Below are 23,581 nucleotides of genomic sequence, written 5' to 3' on the forward strand. Positions count from 1 at the left end.
TTGATGCAGTGGTGGACCGTTTTTAATGACAGCAGTTTTCTAAAGTACCCCAAGGCCATGGGGCTATATTAATCACACTAGCATGACTAATTATCATGCAATGCCATCTGAAGTCTAGAAGGTCATATTCATTCAATAGCGTTTTTTATAGGTTTTTATTGAATTTTGCATAATATCCTCAACTTTTCTGTAAATGTGGTTTCCCAATATGGAAATCCCTCTTTGCAAAGTGAATACCATATGACTGCATTTGTAAAACAAGCAATATTTGTTTAATTTTCTATTAAAACTGCTGTTGAACAATACAGGTATATTGTTCACAATTCAGTGTTAGTAGAAAGAGATAATGAGGATTTGATTTGCATGCAGTGTGCGCTCAGAGGGCTGCCCCCGCTGTGCTGTGCCCTCTGCATACACTCCCAGCCTTCTGGAACACAACTGCCTGTTGCCAGTGCTGTTATGCAATGGTGTCAGTACCCACTCAGAATGGAGATGTAGTCTGGAGTTTGCCTCATAGCTCTCTCAAGAAGGCCATAGAGTCAAAGTGCCAACAAAGTGGCATGCCGAAAGCTGCTATACATAATTCACTTAAAGATGCAAATCAAGTCTGAGAAATTAGGTTTTACACAAATTTCTCCTCAGATTTCAGTCATCAGCATTCCACCTGTGAGCTAGAACTTCCCAAATCACAAAATGCAACCAAAGTTGAAGGGTCAAAGCTAGCACATGCTTAAACTAAGACACATGAAGACTGCCACCAATTCTTTACAAACTACCACTAACATCACAAAAAACATCAGTGGGCAGCTCAACACTCTTGGAGGAGGACACCAACTGCTTAGATCTATTATGTTGGCTTATATATGCCTGTAGTGCAGAGTGATGGGAGGTGGGAGAGCCAGAGAGACTGGTCAGTTGTACTCTCTTGGACTACTGGCAACTTTAGATCACTAAGATGTCAGTGTTGCATTTCTTTTGTGGCCATTTACAAGGCTAGTGATTTAGATTTAGTTATAGGTTTCTGTGATTGTCAGCAAATTTGACTTCTCCACCTTTCTCAACCAACATAAGACCTGTTATGTACTAAGCAAAGTTGGAGAAGCTTTGGTGACCTGTTGTCGTGATTCAACAAGGTCAGTTCCAACACTAAGCCACTCTGAGCTTCAGTAATAACAATCTGAGAATGGAGAGGGGTTTAAGGCATGTACCATTTGGCCATTCTTCAGGAAGCGCACATGTGGTTTTGGTTTTCCACTGGCCAGGCAGGACATGGTGTAGTCACTGCCGATGTCCCTCTCGCTGCTATTAATGTGCTCCACCCACTCTGGAGAAGCTGTAACAGAGAAACTGTAGATCAGCACACATAGTTCTGAAAGAAGAAATAAAAATATCATTAAAGAATAGATATGAACAAAACAAAGACATTTTATCATGAAAAATTCTATTATTATAACCAACAATATGCTCTTCTGAGCTAATTGTTTGTCATTAGTGTGTTAAGATCACACAACAGTAGGATGTTTCATTACAAAGAGAGAATATTTTAGTCTCTTGACAAAGAGAGGGTAATTAGTGCTCTTTAACTGGACTGCAGCACTGTGTGAAATGCTTAATATATTTATAGTTAAACAAAATTTTTAAATGTGGCATTACTACTGGAGTTTGTTTTTATTAAACTATTGTCATAGGTGTTATGTGTCATGAACGTTTCTTTAAATATCATGTATAGTGTATTTTGCCATACTGCCCACCTCTATTAAAATGGTATTGCATTTTAGAGGCTGCTTTAGGAACTTTAGGAACATAATCACAACAAGGACAGCAAACCCACAGTAGGGTCTGGAGCCTACCCAGAATAACTGGGCACAAGGTAGGAACACACCCTGGAGGACGCACCAGTCCTTTACAGGGTGACATACACACTCACACACTCTGGACTCTTTTGAGTCACCAGTCACCCGGAGCGGGAATCGAACCCACAACCTCCAGGTCCCTGGAGCTGTGTGACTGCGACACTACCTGCTGCACCACTTTTATATAAACAAACATATTCAATGAAAAAAAGACCCTATTATGGACAGTGATTGTGTTTGACTACATAACAATCCACTTTTGTTTGAGGAACTTAAAACTATTGATGTATACATGACTAAAAAATAAAAAAAGGCAACAGAATGACTGAAATATAAAATTATGGAGGGAAGAAAACACGGGTAGAAAACACAAACTCCTCACAGACAGTCACCCAGAGCGGGACTTGTGTGAATACGACACTACCTGCTGCGCCACCGTGCCACCCCAAATCAAAAACTTGTATCTCCAAAATAGCAACTTTACAGGATAAAGTAAATACCTTCCTAAATTTCAATGGAAATCAATGTAAAAAGATTTAATCCCAGGTAATTTTGGAGCACTTCATTTGGCCCATTCATCATGAGTTTTTACATAATATGAAAGACAGCTACTGTGAAGTAAAAATTGACCAAAATGGAGATGTATGTTTTTGATTGGACAGCAACAATGTGTACAAATACTGGGTGATTATCAGCTTACTATGCTAAAGAATATGTAGTCAGTGTTAGTAGTAGTAGTAGTGTTAGTAGATATGTAGTCAGTGTTAAAAATATAAAACAAACCCAAAAAGCCTTGATAAGACAGTGACGGTATACTATTTATTTTTCTTCACAAATCTTTATACCATATTGCTTCCACTATCCCTGCTACCAGGAAACCTGATAAAGCGCCACTAAATGTTACCATAAAATGGTCTTGGCTTTGGCATTGCATTTTAACACTGAATCTATACTGGTTCAGGAAACTTTCTCTTAGTAAAAGGCTTACCTTCCACATAAAGTTGTGCTTTGTGCCAGTCCTTGCCTTTGGAGTTTAGTGCCTCACACTCATACATGCCCTCGTCCTCATACTGCACGTTATAGAGATGAAGCAGTCCTCCTGCCATGCTGATCTCATGATGAGCTGGCAGTTCTCCATCCAGTTTCCTCCATCTGATCTGTGGGATGGGACTGGGGATCAAACAGTTACACAGAAGGGATTCATTTAAACAGATACACTGATAACTGATAAACTGATACGTGTGGTCAATACATTTAAAATGAATGACTTCTTGCCTGGACAAAAAAAAAAAAAAAAAAAAACACAAGCAAAAGCACTCACTTTCCCAATGCGAAACACTCCAGGGTGATGTTCTGTCCAAGCAGCGCGTACGTGTCGGGAAACTTGACTTTGATATCAGCTGGGTACTTCCGAATGGGACCTGGCACAGACACAACACAGCATCACTCCACTGCTGCTGAGTCACCTGTTTCCACAAGCCCTCTCCCAGTCTCTCCTCCACCTCCTTGTTACTCACGCTCAATACAAACACACTGGGATGGGCTCTTGCTTTGTGTCAATCTCAAGAACAAGCTTGGTTCAAGGCAATTTGGTGAAGTTGTGTCAGAAGGGTAGACACAAACATGAAAAAGCTAACTTACACACAAAGTCAAGCATGGCTCTGAATATGAGGCAAGAAGGAGCCTAAGGGTTGTGCTGCTCTACAGTAATGTAGTCACAGGCGAGCATATGTACAAGAGAATAGGAGTGAGTGTGTGTGTGTGTGTGTGTGTGTGTGTGTGTGTGTGTGTGTGTGTATGTGTGTGTCTTGAACATCTTAAAGGATTAGAAAAACAAAGGCTGCTCCACTACTGTCTGTATGTCCTCTAGTCATCTTTCCTGCCATAACATCTTTAGAGACTGTAACAAACACACTCTTTTAGCGCAAATGGACCACTACAAGCCTGTACCTGCAAGGCAAGTCAGTCCCACTAGGATCATACTGTACTGTTTAACTGTGCTAAAATGCTTCATTTCCAGCAGCTTTTCTCAACATCATAGATAATATTAACAATGATTACAATATGATTTGTTTAATTTTTGGCTTTGAAGAGTTGGCGAAACTCTGAATGCAGCCTTTTGATTTAAACCAGGGAGAAATTCAGAAGCCCTCACAAAAAAAATTTTAAAACATTTTTATATCTCATCAAATATCCTTTGATGAAATTAGTTGATACAATATAAGCTCCATGTTTCTGATGTTAAATTGAAAAAGATGAAGAGAAATACACATGCTCTTCATTTCATGAAGTAGCCATCAGAAATGGTCACATTGAGCTAGGTTTGAGGGAATAGGAACAGAGATGAAGGTAGGTGCCGGAGATATATTTAATTAATACACAAGACACTAACCAAGACCAGATGCAAGACACTAAGAAACAAAGAAATACAACTGATAAGTACAAGACAGTACAGGCAATATATGATCAGAGGGAAACAAACAACAAGAAACAGAGACAGAGAGAGAGAGAGCACAAATGAAACTAAAACAAACATGAACAGGGAGGCTGAAGTCTAAAACAGGGAGACTGAACACACAGACTGAGATGCTACACACTAAACAGGAAGGCTAAACACTAAACCCAACTATGAAACACCGACATGGGCTATAAAAAGACACCACAGACAAGAAACATCTGGGATCTAATCAAGACATGTGACACTAGGGCAGCATAAACAGGAAACAGAACAGAACACAACAAGACAGAGCATATTACACTAAACTAGGCCTGGGTGACCATTATAAATATTCCACATAGTGTTTGGAACACATAGTGGAACTTGCGAATACAAAGGTCTGACTGTACTGTGGTGCACCTTGTGAAAACAAATGATTTACATGTTTAATGCCACAGTAATACAGAACATGTTACAATGTTGCAAGTCCCTGTGATTTTTGGCCGCAAATTCCTTCAGGGATTGTTAAGTAGGTAAGAATAAACTAAGAACAAATGTGAAGCAATGTATTGTTGTAAACATATCTGATGTGTGATCCATTGTCTAGATCAGCTGAAAACTAGTAGAAATATCCTTTCTAGGCTAAATGTGCCTTAAAATGCAGGCCTTGTTTTAAAACCCAAACACAGAATAATTGATGGACCGACAAAAGGAACTCCAGGGAACAGCAAAAGCCACCTCCTTTCCAAATTTCCTTGCCTTTATTCCTTTGTTCACAACTCCTTCCAGCTTTATACAAACTAGCTCTTGCACACAAAAGACTCTTGACTGCTTCAGCTGTGGTTTCTATTAGAGGCAAAAACAATCAATCACAACTTCCTTCCAGTCAGCTTTCCCTAGAAGAGCCCACAAATGAAATGCAGCTCTGACACATTAGTCATCTAAATAGACCACAGTAACTCTAGACTTTTCAAATATTGCAGCAGATTAAAAAATGTTTGTTGCCAGTGTCCAACAGAGTAAAACTGCCCACTTTGGGTGTTTAAGATGACCCTCCCTTTCTCCCCATCGATTAGCATCATGCTATCCAAGACGGGTAACTGTTAGCTAATATAACAGATATTAGTGGGTAGCATTCTCCTGCAAGTGTGCTGAGCTCCCCATTGGTGTTGTGTTAGCAACAGTTCAAAAAGACTTGGTGGCTGGCTTCAATTTTCTGAATGTCAGATGAAGCTAACCCTCCGAGATTCGTGTCATGTTGTGTGTGTGGAGAGAGTCTTAACTAATGAGTGGAACAGGCAATGACTAAATATATTGGGTAAATATATATAAAAAAAAAAACTGGTGCCTGATGTAGTCCTTTTGTGTCTATGTAATCTATTTGAAGAAACTGATTCATGTTGGATATGAACCTTTATAATAAACCCCTTCCACTCCCTCTCGCTGAAATACTGAGGAAGAAGAGAGTAAATGGCTTACGCTCAACCAGCGGGATCAGGGGGATGAACTTGCTGAAGACACTCTTGGCGATAGAAGCGCTTGAGACGAAGCAAGAGTAGTTCCCACTGTCAGATCCCTCGACTTTAGAGATGTACAGATTCCCTGTGGTCTGAGACACAAAGCGGCGCTTATCCAGAGGAATGAAGACGGGAAACTCATTCAGCATCCAACGAAAGGAAAGATCATCTACACAGAGAAGATAAAAGAAGCAGAAGTTTCAGGGTTTCTGAAACTCAGAAGTATACTTTTATTCTGAGTGGGAAGTGTAAATGTGGTAAAGAAACTCTGAAGAGATTTTAAAAGAGCAATAAATCATTTTCTGCCATGGTTCTTAATGATATGAAAAAACCAATGCACTGACACAGAGAGGCCTGCACTGATCAGTGATTCTACAGTATATTTTAAACCTGTTTGATACCAACTCTGTGAAACTTAAACTGTTTTCATGAGGGAACTACAAAGGAATTTTCCTCTCATGTAAATTTGACTTTAAAGAGAAATTTTAAAATCATTAATAAATACCTAAATAAATAATGTTTGCTCCTTTTTTGTTTCTAAAAGGTGTATTGCTTCATTCAATGATAAATAAAATAAACCTGGGTAATGGGGAGGAGGGGCACACAACAGCACTACTCCTTGGCCCTCTCTCACACGCACAGTTTCTCGTTCTTCTGTGGAAAACATGTCCAGATCTACAGAGAAAAGGTTCAATTAGTTGAGGCTCCTTCTGACGCATAGTCATCATTGTTTCTCTCTCTCTCTCTCTCTCTGATGACCTTTGATAATACCACACAATGTTAACAAACAAAAAGACAAAAAGTTCACCTAATTTGTATCATCATCACTTTTGAGTGAAAGTCATAATTCAGGAAAATGCACACAAGCATTTAGAAACAGTGAAAGCAGAAATTAATTTCAGCCTTTTCTTAAAAAAAACCCTGCCCACGGCTAAAAGACTTAAGCTCAGGGATTTTTGGGAAATGCTACCCAAGCGTTTGCATAACACTCAACAAAAAACAGAAAGTTGGAGCCACCTTCAGCAGAGCAATAGAGGCATTACGCAATGGTGTGGGCCTGGTCATGGTCACTCACATCCAAATTGAACGGACGCCTCTCGGCTGATGACGGTGCCGAACTCGTTGATTGCTAGGCAAGAGTAATTCCCTGCATGCTTGCTCTTATCTGGGTTACTGATGACCAGGTTCCCCCCCACCATACTGTAGTGATCATCACCGCCTTCCTGGATCTCAATCTCCCAGTTATTCAGCCTCCACCTGCACAGAAGGACAGCAACTGTCCATTACACAGGCAAGATGTGATAAAGCAAAGCATTAGCAGTTTTCATTTCATGTGGCGCATAAAAATCCAGACATTCATGACATTACACACACAGAAAAAAGGAGCTGGGAATACATTTAACATTATGTGTGCAGTAATATGCAGGTCATCTGCAGCGCTGAACAGACAAAGCTGTGTAAAAGGTACAACATTAACCAAGGCTATTCATCTGAAAAAGAACTACGACATTTCTCGCCATCTGCTCTGGCTGGCAATGCTCAGCCATTAAGGTGACCTTGAGCAGGTGCCAGCTCAACAGGAAATGAGCTGAAAAGGGTTAATCTCCTTCTTCTCCTTCTTCTCAATGGCCTATGACCTTTAGGGCAGCATGGGACAGAGTGAGGGTAGCAGCGAGGTGATGAAGGGGAAAATTGTGTTAAAGAGGGCGTGTGCTGAGAGCGACAGATTTATAACCGTGGATTTATCTGAGGTGCAGAGAGGGTCAAACCCCAAATGGAAATGGAGTATGGAATAAGGACAGATGATATCTGAGGGTCAAGGCCCAGTGCTGATGAATCAGGTGAAGAGACATGGGGGCAAAAGTGTTACAGTATGTTTTGGAATGGATGTAAATGTTCAAAGCTTATGATGTTTCTTATTTTCCTTTAAGGCCTAGTTTACTGGTAGCATACACAGTCTTAAAAAACACAGTAATGCTGCATTTACATATTCATATAAGGCCTTCAGCGTCAGCAGCATGCAGTTGGGTGAATGTTAACCAGGGTAATAGCAGCCTTCAAAACAATAATAATAATAAAACGAGATTTGGTGGTCACTTGTGGTTATAAAAATGGAAACAAAAAGAAAAGATGCAATAACTCTGTGTAAGATGAATTATACTCTGTCCATTCCTGTCACTTCCAGTAATTAAAAACGGCTTCCAAGAAAGAGGATCATAGTATGTTTTGAAGCTATATATATTTTTTGTTTCTAAGAACTGCATGACTATGATATGAATCTGACAATCAATTACTTAGAAGTGCTGCTGCTGTAAAACTAACCACTGAAGCATTAGGTTTGTTAACTAGAGCAGTAAAGCGCAGCATGGATAGTTAGGAGCATATGTTACTTGTATGTGGCAGGTGGGCTGGCTTGTGTTCTGCAGCTCATGATTATCTTGTCCTCCGGCGACTCCTCGGGGTAGATGGTGTCGACTGGCTGCTCCTCAAACACAGGTCCATAGCCCGCGGAATCATCTGAGAGAGACACATAGAGACAAACAAGTAAACAGCGACACCAAATTAGTGCATAGCACAAACACAGAAGACTTTCAGAGCAGTGCTGCTTCTGTTTTTCTGGAGCGGTTCTGCTTGGTGAAAGAAGTCAGGATCTGGGATCCGAATGCTTTGGCATGTTTAGGATGCTTGCTCTGTTCTGTAGCTAAAGGGGTTTTGTGAAAAGAGGTCATGAAGGGATTGAGGTTTCCACATCTACGATACAAACCTGAAACCTGTCTGAAACCTGCAGAGTTACAAATACACATTTCCCTGCAAAACTCCAAGGAGCATACAAACTAAATTCTCAAAATTTGATATGATATAGGTCCATAATGAGAAATGAGAATTTGCCACCAGCATAGGAAGCAACTATTAATTAAACAGGAAACAAAAGTAGACACAGACTCAACTACAGTCATGGTTTGTATACCACACAAGGGTTACACAAAGTGAGGCATAGAACAACGAGCACCTTGAGTAATGCCTCACAATAGCAACTGATCACTCTCAAGTGCTGGGAAGAGCAAGAGAGTGTAACAAAACAAGACCCATGGGCAAAGCAGCATGGGGACTGGGAAAAAAGGCCTGGGATAGACAATTACATTGGCAACAGAAAATGTCTCTAAAAACATTTAGACACTGCCACTTTACAGCATGCCTATATGTGATGTATAGATATTATATTTCTTAGGCCAAACTAGGACTGTATAATCCTAGTAAAACCCTGTAAAATGTCCCTGATCACGACTTACCATTAATGATTAAATTGACCAAACTGATAAAACTTCTGACACAAAAACTAAAGACCTGAAGCCAGAGAGCCTCCTGCGGTGTCTGAACATTCTCTAGCCCTTTTTAAGCTAGTTTTCTTTTTTAAACAATTTTGGTGCAGAGGATTTTTTTTTGTCCAGACACATGTGGATGAGCCCTGAGTAAAGCACCTGTGGCCTGGTAATTCACACTGGTTTTCCAGAACTGTGCTCAAAGTTCATCATTTAATTTACTGTAGCGTTCTTGCCAATTGAAGAGGCACTGCTTTCACAAAAGCCTAGGTTGTTTTTTTAACTGTTGCTAGCCACAGCCAAGCAATAAACTTGTGGAGGTGATATTCTGTGTTCTCTAACTCTTATTGCTACAGAAAATACTGCCTGTTCAATTTATGATTCAACTAATAGTCTAACTTAGTGTAGCATTTTAACTGTCATGTAGAAATTCAAAAAATAAGCAGCCATTTTCTTTTCAATTTTTTTGTCATTTTTCTTAACAGCAGTATGATCTTCTTAAAATATTTATAAAAAATGTAAAGGCAAAATGAATGGTGTACTTTATTTCTTGCTGGACTTTGCCAACAGAAGCTGTAACATTGCCACTGAAATAACAATAACCTGATTCAACAACCCCAAAAAAAAGCTACAAAAAAGATGAAGAATAATGATGACTACAACATAGACATTTTAGTGTCAAGTGTGGGAAAAAATATCATGTGGATCTAATATGATTCCGAGAATACACTCAACACAAGGATATATTTTACCAGGAGTAACTCATTTATAAAAAAAAACAATACTCAAGAACACAACACAAACCTTTATTATCTGACATTTTCAGTTAAAGCAAGGTTCTGTGTAGATGCAACTAGATTCATTCAATCAGCTCCAATTCTCATGTTCCAAATATATTTTATAGTTTAAATAAAGGGATTGTTTTCTATACATGTCCTGTGTGTGTGGGACACAGTCCTTGCTACACTGAATCACTGGGTACTTGGGGGCTTTTAGCTACATTTAAACTACTGACCTTAAGTTAGCTGACATTACACAAGCCTGCGCCTTAATGTATGCAAAACCCATCAAAAGCATATCCTACCTAATGGCATGAAGAGGACAGATTGGAATGACTTATGCAAACAGCATCATTAAAATGTTCATTACTGTACTAGCTACTGTCATAATAACACACTCAGCCAGAATAAATTCTCAAACATCTCCATGATGATGACTTCAATCAACCTGCCAATTCCATTAGCGACTTGCTAGGCTAATTGGCCATAGTCAGCCACTGGGGAGGCAAACATCAAACGCCAGTGTTCATGAAGTCAGACACAAACACAATCTACGGTTGATGAATAACTAATCAGCAAAAATGTTCCTGTGCAAATTATTCTCTCAGATCCAGACTGTGTATATCATGCTCATGTCCCTGTATTTGAGCGCTCAAAAACCTTGACTCTTTCACTCAAAGAAGCCTTCATTGTCTGGAACAGGTCTTGCGACGTCTCATTTATTCATCTCCGAGAGCATCGCTATTTGCAGAGGATATCGTCAATGTGTCAAAAAGTGACAGCCTTTAGAAACTCGTCATACAATGAATAGACGTACATCCTGGCACCACAGTGAAAGGCTCCTACACTAACAAAGTGGTTCTGAGTCCCTTTTTTCTATGAAATAATAGTGTACGAATGGGAAGATATGTTCCTAAAATGGGCATGGGGGCTCTGTGGTATTAAATCTGACAGGTGGCACCATCCAGCAATTCAATCCTATCCTTCCGCTGAGAGGCAATCTGTGAAAAGGTGCTTCAGGAACACAGCGCAGAAAGCAGAGAAGCTGAAAAGGCACACGGGTGAGAGGAGAACTCGCTTCATATGGAGAAATAATAACCATTTCTCTCATCCAAGAAATGAGTATCAAAAGAGACAGATGGCAGGGAGGTGAGTTTGACAGGGCACAGAGGGCAGAGTAGCTGAATAGCAGGCAATATCTGTACTTTTCCTAGTTCTTTCCTTCATTCTTTCTCCTATCTTTCTGTTTCTCTCCGCTCTCTGTATCCCTGCTATCTCTTTATCTGCTGTTCTGTCTTTATCTGAACCCTTACTCCCCCACTGTTCCTGTCTGACTTGGCATCTCTGTGTGTAGCAGCTAAAAGGGGCCACAGTGCAGCGTAGAAAGAGAATCCTAGTGAACAAAAAAGAGAAAGAAGGGTAAAAAGTAAGAAAGAGTGCTTTCTGGTTGCATTTGAGCTGGCTGAATTCTGTATGCAGCAGCAGGCATTTTCCAGGCAAACACGAAGACTAGACCACAATATGTATCATATGTGGACACTGGCCTGTGACATTTTTTTATACTTTTCAGCTACCCCAGCCACAAAAGGGAGCCTGCCGTTATTAGCAATATATTTCATATTATATATATATATATATATTAATAAATAGTGCTAAACCAGGAAAATTCCACTTCCAGCAGTAACTATTGTATGTATAATCCAGTCCTGCTCATCACTGTTACAGACAACTGATAGAGTAGCAAAGGAAAGCTCACTGTCTGAGGGTTCTGAAAGTGTGTCCTGTATGTGACTGGTTCAATCCACAGACAGGAGGTCTATTCAGCTTCATAATACACAGTTAAAGAAAAAAAAAAACCCAGGCATTTGGGCCTCATTTAAAATTTAAATCGCCAAGCCCCCATTGCTCAAATCCAGCTCAATCTCCTTCGCTCTCTTTTTCTTTCTCTCTCTGTGTCTGCTTTGGTTTAGGACTGTCTAATGGTAGCATCCATTATTCATAAGTTTGGGTAATATTACCAGCATTATATTTCCTAGAATTATCACATAAAGGCATTCAAGCAGCCCATTGCTCATGTAGTATATATCCTTTGTATGTAGCGCACCAAAATACATTGAGGTAAACATTACACTTCAGCTTGACTATAAATAGAGTGAAAGTCAATACCAGTGCATTTCTCCACTGAGGAAAGAGATATTTGTTTATTTCCATGCATGTACACAGCACATTTCCATTGTTCACTGTGTCTGAGAGCAAACAAACTTTCTAAAGTTGGAAGAACTTGACAAGAAGTCGTGCGCTGTTTTTTCCACTGAGAATTGTGCCGATTTTCCACATACTAACTTAAGCTCTGACAAAACAGCAGTCATGACACGAACATCAGCAAATAGCCTTCCTCTGTAAGCTGTGTAAGCATATTCACATTCATATGGGTCACTGGGAATGTTATGTAACGTTCATTCTAAAATTATATACCTCTTACACCCCAGAGGGCCTTCCAGAATAGAGCCAAACAAAAGATACATGTTTAATGTGAAGTAGTAGTTCAGACAGAGACAGAGACAAAGAAAAAGCAAAGGATCTCAGTCAACTGAGGGGTTAAGTTAAATATGTTACTCATTCATTATCTGTAAGCACTTATCCAATTCAGGGTCGCGGTGGGCCCAGAGCGCCAGTCCTTCACAGGGCAACACACACACACACACTTTTGAGTCGCCAATCCACCTACCAACGTGTGTTTTTGGACCGTGGGAGGAAACCCACGCGGACACGGGGAGAACACACCAACTCCTCACACACAGTCACCCGGAGCGGGAATCAAACCCACAACCTCCAGGCCCCTGGAGCTGTGTGACTGCGACACTACCTGCTGTGCCACCGTGCCTGAACCTGATGGGACCTGAATACTCTGGCACACCATTTTCCAAGTGTGAGTTGGGTGTGGGTCAGGTACACAGCCCAATTTCCACTTTTAAATCTATGGATTTTGTAACAGGGCCAAAAAAATCTATACCTGCTACCAGAGGCCTTACATCTATTTCATGCTCTTGCTGTCTGTAGTAGATGTGTTTTATGAATTTCAGTGTGTAGAAGCAGAGCTTTCTGTTTAACAATGGATGAGACACATTTTCTGTGTTATGAGCTAATCCAGAGTACAGCTCAGATTGTTAGTAGCTTGGTATTGGCTGAATGTAGCACGGATATGATCAAACTGGGTATGCTGTCAAGTCGTTTTCACCAGATCAGGCTAGTTTTCGGCTCAAATGTCAGGAAGATATTCAATTGTACAAGTACAACTTGTACATGCCCCATAGGACCGAATGAAATAAAACAGGATGTTCCTGAGCAGTTGCACATGAGCTTATAGCCATAACGATCAATGCCAAGTGTAGAGTATTTGGAAACAATGCCTCCAGTATTGGGCTGCACCTGATCTCAGTAATGTTCTCCTGGAGGACCATGAAATCCTCACAGAACTGTGACCACACTGTCTTTTTAACCTGCATACATTCTAATATTGTATGAGGATATGTCTACACATCTTTGGCCATGTAGCATAGAATGGGCCCAGTCCAGTTTGGACAGAATATTTTTGGGCTGAGGTAGAGTTTGGACTGATGGATTAGATTCGGTGGAACTCAAATCAGAATTTCAGACCCAGTTAGAACTCTACATGTCTCTGACTTATATACTTTTAATCAAACCTTATTTATAACACACCTGACACCATCAATATTCCCTGCAAGTCATTAATCGCACCTCGAGGGCAGTGAATTTGAAATACAGGTGTCAAAGTTAATCATGGATTTCACAGTAATTCCAAGCACAGCCTGCAATAAAGTATGAGCTCCTATCATCTTCGAGCAGACTGTGTGAGTGGAACCCTTTAAAAACATGCTACATGAGTTTTGATTAATGAGCAAAAGGAGTCATCTTTAAGTAGGCACTAAAGCTCAGACACGCACATATACTTACAGCTGAAATGAGACACACTGTGGAAAGTGGAGATAAGACGTCCGGAGTGCGCTCGGATTTAGATTTCAAAATGAACGCATTCTTGCTAATTAACGGCTTATCTGTGTCATATTATTTAAAAACGGCAGATATCTCTGGGTTCATGCTCCTCACACATATATTCTTCACTGGATCCTTGTGAAAGTGCAGATCCACCATATATACATTAATCCTTCATTAGACTGCAATCAGGATAATGAGTCTGTATACATAAGCCCATCAATCATCCCGTCACTGACAAGCCTCTCTTATAATCAGCACAGAAGAATTCACTCATCAAGTTTCCAAGTTGTTATGTCACTATATGAGGACCCCATGGAGTAACTGCTTAAAATCATCCAATAGGAAACCTGTAAAAAAAAAGCAGCTTTTTCCAGTGAAAATATCTGTATTTGTAATAAAGGGATTATTCTGTCTTTTCAGTCTTCCTGTCTACTAAAGCTACCAAAAGCTCCATAAAAGAAGGTTTAAAGGGTACAGGCCAATCTATACCAGTTCCAATCGCTTTTCCACACTCTCTAGAGCCAGGCTTATGCTGGGCCTTTACAGTTCCAGGCCTCCAGGCTCTTTCAGAGTGTTGATTTAAGCCAAAAGTAACTAAGGCACATGGGGCGAGAGGGGAAACATAATTCCAATGGGGCTACACTGCTGTCCTGTAGTTACATCTGTCATCAATGCAATGTTGTATATGAATGTGTATGCTTCATACATTAACACAGATCACTAGAACTATTTTATTACTGGTATGATATAAGTTTCTGTCACAACAAAACACTATCAAAATACTGTCAAAACTATGATAACGGAATGTTATAACAGTGACCTAATTAGACAAATAGTAGTGTGTCTGATATTAGAGCAACTGTGTGCTCCCATAAGGTAGAGATGATGTGTTTTACTCCAAGCGGAATTCCAGCTTCCACTCACAACCTGTTCATTCAATTACCAAGCACACACAGCTCAAAAACAAGTTTACGTTTTTACACTAATGGTGTTGATTTAACAGTGGGGAATTAGCCTGTAAAACTGCTCGAAATGGGATGACATCCCCACTTTATGAAATGTGTCTAAATTGCTGTCTTAACAAAAAATAAGCACCATTTTGGCTAATTAAATATACATATGCTATTGATTTTTAGGAGCACTGAGTACTTTACTAATACATTCACAATCCATTAAAATGAGCTTGAAATTGTAATGTTAGTTCATTTTTATTACGCATGTTGCACACAGAGTTGGGAATGGTGCTTTTGTAAATTTCCATTTCTTATCAAACAGCACATTTTTCTCCACATTTTGCAGACTCATATTTCATGCTGAATTTCCAGTCACATTCTTTCATCCTGCCACTGTGATATGAAAAGTGCATTAATGATATATCTGTCACACTTTCAGAGGAAAGGGCATAGTTTTGACAAATGTAAATGTTCATCAGACTGCATGAAACCTGTGAGTCATCAGAGCTCTTATCACTAACATCAGAGAACAGTCTAAGTGCTCTTGTGGCTCACAGCAGAAATGTCTTACAGGATACTCTTCTTTTGAGTGAATTACATCACAGCCCTTTGTGAGACTGTGCTATGTGTTTTGTGGCTCAATTCACAAACAGCCTGCTATTTTACTCACTGTGGTCACTTTACTACCATAAAGTGTACTGCATGAATGTATGCAGGATAATGCTTGAGTGCTGTGGTGTTGCTATATATTGCATTTACCTCATGCCATTCAGAACGTTTTCTCTACAAAACAGGACTGTAAACCAGAGAAATACCAAAACTTTCAGCAATATGAAATCATCATGCTGAAGAAGAAGACAATCATAACTCAAAAAGTCACAAATCAATAAGTCGCTTTTGAGCACTTATAATTTCCTCTTATTATTACACCACTGAGGGATAATTAAACACAACATAAGATGAAAAAAAGTAAAGGCTAAAACATTGTGGGGAGACACAGTAGGGTTAAAACCACAGAATGAGCTCAATCGCTAGACAAAACTGCTTGTCCTCGGAAGCCACAACACTTCATCCTGCCACAGTAATTCTGAGCCGGACACTGACCCTGAGTGTCAGGCTTCCACAGAGCACTGCTTTGTGAAGCCCTGGAGCAACCTCTTCACCAGCTCTGAGCCCAAATCTCCAAGTCCCTGCCTTTCATTTCCATGGTGTATGCACAGAAGACACTTTTACGCAAGCTCGTCCAGGAGAACACGTGTGTGGATGTTAAAAATAACTAAGCCGAATCGTTCTAGGCCACTTTATATCCGAAATGCAGTGGCAAAAATAAAAGAGAGATACAAGCAATACAACGGCCACAAGAAATCACCTAACAAGCTAGCTCCCTGGGCTTTGAATATTGTGTATAAAAGCAAGAGTCAAACACACAAAGAAGATCAAAGGCCCCATGAGAAATGCTAAATGTCTGCCTGCCAAAGAACACGCGACCCTCACAAGTCTTTGATGGTAAAATAGAGGAGTGGGGAGAGAGGGGGAGGGAAAGTCTGAAAATGGAAATGGCAAACATGAGAGGACAGAACTGCATGCCAAGAAGACGTGTAGCTATCTCTTTAATCCTTCGCCCCCCATATTGCTCTCTTTTTCAGACCCAGGCGGGGCTGTGTGCAAAAGCTCAGAGGAATGCAGATGGCCTCGCCATCAGAAGTGAGTTTGCTGTGAATGAATCACAGATGAAGCACAAGTGCCATTCCCACTGCAATGGCCTTAGATTTTGAAATGAAATGGGTGGACTCGTTTTAGCTTTTCTGGACACAGTTGAGCTTGTTGACTTGGCCTGATCAGCTGAGAATCAGTGTAGTCATGCATTATAAACACTCGCAGTTTCACCATGTTATCGCAGCATATCCATTTTTTATGCTCTCTGAACCTTTTCTCTGCTTGTCGGGACCACATCAGCCGAACTGAAGGGTATTATATGCACAGTGGTTTGGAGCAGAAAGAGACAACAAGAAATATCTAAATATTAAAGATAAATGTTAATATCACTCACCACCAAAGATTCCAGGTGGATCACCGGAGACGACTGTGGTGGGAAAAGAAGAGAATTTAAGACATAAATGTTGCGTTATATAAAAATATTCCATTATTCAAGTACAGACCTGCACACATACACAGACTAAAGAGAAAACAGGATTTGACTTGCTTTTGGTTTTTAAAAGATCTATGGGGGTATTATCTTCTGCTCAAAAGATCTTACAAGTCTTACAAACTAGTTGAATATTCTGTTTCTGTGATTACGAACTCAGGGCTCTTATTTGGTTTGTTTCCTTTTCTCAGTAGTGCTTTAACAGCTGAGCATCCTTTCAGAACAATGGCACCACATTTTCTACTGCAGTACTCCTGGATACAGCTCCAAATACCCGCTTTCTAATGGTTAAGCTTATTGACCAAGCGTAACTACTATACTATACTTATTGCATCCCAGCAGAAGGGCATGGAAAAGCGCTGTTTCTAGATCAGGACTACTATCCCCCCGAAAGAGAAAAACATTAATGTAGGCACATGCCAACAATGGACATTGCCTATAGCCAAGGTTGAGTGTGAGTCATCATATGTATTGAAAATAAAAAAAAAACACCTATTTCCATCACTCAAAATCCCTCTGAAGGTTAGTCATTCACGATAAATGCCAAGTGATGCATTCTAAACACGCACACCCACGCATACTCCAACAGTGTCCTTTTGTTAAATTAGACCCAGGAAAAAAGGCCTTGTTCCATCTTAATACAAGATAGTGGCTAATAGGCTGGAGCTGTATCTGATGAACCTGGGCAGTGTCCTCTGTCCAGTTTGTTTCTCTGATGTCCTAGCCGTGACCCAGTGAGTGTATCTATCTGCCGGCCAGACATGAAATTGCTGCTGTTAATCAGCTGGACCGTCTCTTGGTGGAGTAATATGAAGAGACAGCAATATTCTAATCTGGACGTAATTAGCCAGAGCTAGCATGCTAGTCACGCAGTGCTGTGGTAAACAGAGCGGGGGAGGGAGCAGGGAAAGAGGGAGAGACTGTATAAGGAATACTCACTGCTGGAGGAGAGAGAGAGGGAGAAAGCTAGCAGGAGTGAAGCGAGGTGACACATGGTTGTGGGGTGAAGGAGCTCCAGGAGAATGGCTTACACTGGACGCTGCAGTGGCATCAGCAGGTGTGGCTGGATTACCTGAAAGAAATAAAAACCTGAATTCACATCATGAGCAAAACAACTCCATATTTTTTTTTTCTGCAAAGCATTAATACACCTGACATTAAGGAATGACAAAGAGAATGTAATTCTACGGTGTCTGTACTGCATTAGAAAGCAGCATCAGACCAAAAGGGCTTGTTTTGTCCCATGTTCATTGACTTACGCAGACCACAAAAACTGTGTGGTCTTATTTCACAGTTTGTGTGTTGGTAGGAGCTCGAATGAATAAGCTAATGCACTGGAAAGTGATTTCCGGAAAGCAGAACTCAACTGTCCTTCACCTGTCATGTCACTGTCTTAGGAAGGAATGTCAAGAAAGTTAATTTTGACCACTGCGTGACCATTGATATATTTTATCATGTTGAATATTTATCCGTGGTAAAAATCACCGTAACCAGGGCCACTCTTGGCTTACAGCGTGAACACTGCTTGACAGGAAACAACTCTTCCCCACACACTGAACTGCATCCACCAACCAAGTAACTCAGAGCACCTCCGGCACAACAGGGTTTCAGAAAACAAATCTGACATGTTGATTGGCATGCAGAGGCCGTCGAGAAAAAGTCACTGCAATCTCAACAGCGTGGGCGGCGAGGAAAGATAATTGCTCGTGGAGCACCAGCCGAGACTGACATCCTCAGTGAGAGTGGATGGAAGTGGGGATGACAAGCAACAGCTGTGTTATAAGAGATGGGAGCAAAGCAGCACTAACACAGCAGCACCCTGCCGCACCAAGAGACAAATGGTCAGGAAACAGTCACAGGCGGGAGGCCATAAACAGTGTAGCTGATTCATGCTATCTCAAAGCCTTGAGGCCAAACCTGTCCGAAGTAGTGTTGGACAAAATAGAATACAGTAACAAAATTCACTCCACGACCCACAGGAAGGACTGCGATCTGGTGGAACTCAGAACAATATAAATCCCACTGCAATCCCACTGTAATGGTAATGAATATTTATGACCAATTCCAATTCCGATTTCCTGATGACTATTTCCTGTTGGACTTGTTAATTTATTTACTTTAACATTTTTTTAAAACTAAAATCATATGCTGGGACCTGAGGGAACACCGGAACCAGACATATCCAGTATATTCAATTTGTCATTTATAATATATTACTACATCGATTGCACCTTAAACAATTAAATAGCAAGTTAATGTGTTCAATTAAGTGTGTAGCTTTAAATTTGATTTTAAATATAATATAATATAGGGTGGCACGGTGGCGCAGCAGGTAGTGTCGCAGTCACACAGCTCCAGGGACCTGGAGGTTGTGGGTTCGATTCCCACTCCGGGTGACTGTCTGTGAGGAGTCCGTGTCCACGTGGGTTTCCTCTGGGTGCTCCGGTTTCCTCACACGGTCCAAAAACACACGTTGGTAGGTGGATTGGTGACTCAAATGTGTCCGTAGGTGTGAGTGTGTGAGTGAATGTGTGTGTGGTGGCATGTGTGAAGGACTGGCGCCCCCTCCAGGGTGTATTCCCGCCTTGCACCCAATGATTCCAGGTAGGCTCTGGACCCACCGCGACCCTGAATTGGATAAGCGCTTACAGATAATGAATGAATGAAAGATAATATAGGGTGGCACGGTGGTGCAGCAGGTAGTGTCGCAGTCACACAGCTCCAGGGACCTGGAGGTTGTGGGTTCAATCCCGCTCCGGGTGACTGTCTGTGAGGAGTTGGTGTGTTCTCCCTGTGTCCGCATGGGTTTCCTCCGGGTGCTCCGGTTTCCTCCCACGGTCCAAAAAAAATTTCGGTAGGTGGATTGGTGACTCAATAGTGTCCATATGTGTGAGTGTGTGCCCCACCCCAGGGTGTCTTCCTACCTTGTGCCCAATTATTCCAGGTAGGCTCCGCGACCCTGAACTAGATAAGCAGTTACAGACAATGATGAATAATATAATATAATATTTTGATGCAGCGTAAATGAACAGCATGAATGAACTTTCTCATATTTATCTCAGACCTCCAGGACACAAGTGGCCAAAATCAAATTAATAAACTGACCAGTTGATGACTGTATGTTTGGAGAAATCATGTGTTATTGTCAAGCCGATGACTTTCCTCTGCAGGGGAACAGTCCATTCTTGCAGATCACAGCTATGTTATGTTATGAATTTTTTAATCAAAGTGGTGAAACTAGCATAATTTCTCTTGGCACTACATGTATAATAAATATCTTGGATTAGGATGTGTCCTTCAAATTTTTGAAGGAAATTGCATTCATGAATAATCTCAAAGAAGTGCCTTTGGTGATGGTTTTGTTACTCAGGACTATGGCTTGAATTTAAATGGAGTTTACTCTGGAAAGCTGTGCAGAAAAGTAATTGGTTTCTGGCCGTTCAGCGAGAATAGATGCATTTGTTTACTGCTGCTGTATTGGAGAAGGCATGTGTCCTGGTAGCGCACACACATGCGCGCACACACACACACACTTTCACTCACTTTTTCCTATGTCTTTGTGTCTTCCTCACACACACACAAACAGACACACACTGTAACGTCTGAGCTTTGCAGCTGGAGTACGACACACAGTGGGGATTTCATCTGCACACTGATGGTATCCTAGCAACACCTTTCAAAAGGGGCAGTTGTATTTTGCTAGGGCCCTTTTCAGTGACCGTGAATTAAACTATACAAATACAAATTTGAGTCTGGCCCCCCACTGTGGTCAGACAGGATGATCCACAGGGCGCTACGGTCATCTGGTCACCAGTTTCATCACCAAACCAAAACAAAACACCAGCATGAGGTCAGGGGGAAAGAGAGAGAGAGAAAAAAACTGACACCCAACCCCCACGCTCACTCACGGATACCCGATAAAAGTGCATTAAAATTCAAATCTCTCCAATCGTACAATGTGACCAGTGAGCCCTCTGTATTCATGGATTTCCTTCACTAAAGATCCAAGGGTTCTGCCTAAGCTGAGAAAGAGAGAATCCTCATATTGCTTACATAGCAGGAGAGAACTCCACGACTCCATGGAGAGTACACTCTCGTCAAAATGAGTATTTTAGAGACAAAATGGCCATTTTAATCACATTTAATCAGTAGACAGATAATGCAGTAGTCTCGCAGCTCTCTTGTTTCCTCCACAGTAAATCACTCAATACCACATCAGCTTCTTCCATCAGGGTAAACGACAGCTTGGATCTATCCTCTGTAAAATCCTTGTCCAAATCATAATCACATGTAATGAGAATGCAATAACGCAGCAAATGGAGTTTGCCAATGCTGATATTATCTTGATACTACACTGTTTTTTTCTCTGTGCAGCAGTTCAGCTCTGGGTTTAATTCTGTCTGAATCACTTCACCACAAAGCACTCAGAATTTTCTGCAAGGCCCAAATCCACAGGAAATTCAGTGTGTGGAGAAACGATTGCAGTGTTTTTCAGTTTGGGAATTGCCGGCAGTAAAGGGACATGTGCAAAACCACGGAATGTCAAAACAGCTACAACCCCAAGCTGCATGTGAAGCAAAGACAGAGGATGTTTACAAGGCTAGGGTAATTATTAATGTGCTCCTAAAACTGAAAGGCCAATACAACACTGGTCAAAGCTCTCAAATTTAAGTCATAAATTGTCAATGCAGTGTTCCTTCCTCTATCTCTGAGGTCTTCAGCCTGCAGGAGTTGACAAAACCAACACTGATGTGATGTATCCAGACTTGTAAAGTGTGGTGTATTTGAGAGCAGAAATGTAATGTGCATTGCTACAGCAGACTCTACAGAGATGTTCTGGTTTACACCCAGAAAAACTCTTTTTGAAGGCAGCAGGACCCTTAAAAATACAACTATAATCACTTTGAAATGTATTTCCACTGGCTGCCAATTGCAGAAAGAACCCATCTTTAAACTGTTTATTTGGAGTTACAATATTGAAATTACCACAGCACTGAAAGATAATGGATTACACAGTTATTGAAATGTCTCGTCAGATGAGGAGGGTAACCAGCTAACAGCTATAGAACGTTATCTGGTATTTCAGATATTTGACCTCAGTCTGCCATATTTTCAAGAAGTGAAAGCATACAGAATTTACCTCTGGTGTTCATCAACACTAAATAAACTCAAAATCTCACAAGTGAAGATTCACACTACTGCTGTTGTAGGTCTATGTTTTAGCTTATAGATCACTAAAATGCCTGCTCTCAGGATCGTCTAACAACACAGGGACTCCCAGCAACTGTACAACATACCTCTGAAATGCATTGTGGGTATTGCAGTACAGTAACTCCAAACAAAGTAAACTGTGAACTGGGTGGAGCTGAAGCTAAGAGATATAAGACTGAGCTACAGAACACCGCAGTCAAATGATGACAACCTTTTTAGGGAAGTCTGCTACCTTTAGCTGATATAAATTTGGGGCTTTTATAAAAGAGAAAAGCCCAAAACTCTAGTACTGTGATGTGAATGTTGAGAGTAGTTTGTTAGTGTTTCCACTGATGAGCTCACGGAACCTACTTTCTGTTACCTTTTGGTATAATGTTCCAATCTCTAAATGTTGTGGCCCCTGCCCTATAAATTATTAATCAATATTATTGATCAACAGCACAACAGGCAGTGCCACTTAGTACAAACACACCCACAAGATTTCCCTGATTATTCGTTTAGAGGAAACTCCATCCCACAGTGAAGGATGTGCTGATCTGCTGTATCTTCTCCTGTATAATTGGATCTCCATAGAGTCAGGGTAGGCTTCTCCCCCACCGGAGCCAGTAAATGATTCCATTACAGAGGAGAGGAGACCTTCTCTCTTGCTCTATTAGTGTAGAGACAACCCGAAGGGGTACATAACACCTGTAAGGCAAAAATGCAGACTCAACACATTGCCACGAAGCCGCTGTACTTGAGAGGACCCTCAGCTCCATACACGGAGGGAAGGGCAGGACGAGTCGACAGCAGCAACCACAGGTAATTCTCAAACAGCTTTTCAGTTCAAACTGTGCAAACCCGAGAACTGCTCTTTTAAGAGCTTCTCTAATAGCACCTGTTACCTCAGGTTTGTTGTGTGAGCAGTAGTAGGAACATTTCAGACACACTGCCATGTGCTTCATTAGAGATGGAACATCTGATTCTTTTATCAAACCACGTCTATACAACTGTTCCTTTCAACGAACAGAACCTCAGTTTCAACACTCAGTTCTTAATGAACGCAAGTGATGGTGTAAATTAAAGGCAATGTACAAACTATACATAAAAATGTTATTCATGTATTGACTTCTAAAATCTAAACAAGAACAGTCTGTTCTACATATTATATATAACTAAAATGTTGGTTACAGAGAAGACGGTGCAGCTCCAGAGTTTTGGGGTTGTGTTTTTCAAGTCCTGCCCCAGGCGACTGAGCAAATGTTTGAGGGCACAATGCCCTGCGATGGACTGGCACACTGTCCAGGGCATGTTCCTGTCTTGTGCCCAGCAATTCCAGGTAGACTCTGAACCCACTGCCACCCTAAAA

At 41.0% G+C, this 23,581-nt stretch overlaps 1 protein-coding gene across 3 annotated transcripts in view; it reads right to left on the bottom strand.

The window, feature by feature from the left end:
* cntn1a (contactin 1a) overlaps positions 1 to 23,581 on the bottom strand; it is an 82,302-nt gene that overhangs the window by 26,511 nt on the left and 32,210 nt on the right. For all 3 annotated transcript variants that reach the window (XM_066667304.1, XM_066667305.1, XM_066667307.1), the window contains 9 exons: positions 17,962 to 18,094; positions 16,927 to 16,959; positions 8,198 to 8,324; positions 6,883 to 7,064; positions 6,387 to 6,482; positions 5,770 to 5,976; positions 3,175 to 3,274; positions 2,842 to 3,023; positions 1,209 to 1,333 (listed from right to left, as the gene is read on the bottom strand). In XM_066667304.1, the coding sequence (XP_066523401.1) occupies positions 1,209 to 1,333; positions 2,842 to 3,023; positions 3,175 to 3,274; positions 5,770 to 5,976; positions 6,387 to 6,482; positions 6,883 to 7,064; positions 8,198 to 8,324; positions 16,927 to 16,959; positions 17,962 to 18,016 (1,107 nt within the window). In that variant the 5' untranslated portion in view covers positions 18,017 to 18,094. The remainder of the gene's footprint in view (positions 1 to 1,208; positions 1,334 to 2,841; positions 3,024 to 3,174; positions 3,275 to 5,769; positions 5,977 to 6,386; positions 6,483 to 6,882; positions 7,065 to 8,197; positions 8,325 to 16,926; positions 16,960 to 17,961; positions 18,095 to 23,581) is intronic.

This window comes from Hoplias malabaricus, chromosome 4 (genome assembly GCF_029633855.1).
Source record: "Hoplias malabaricus isolate fHopMal1 chromosome 4, fHopMal1.hap1, whole genome shotgun sequence".
NCBI lineage: Eukaryota > Metazoa > Chordata > Actinopteri > Characiformes > Erythrinidae > Hoplias > Hoplias malabaricus.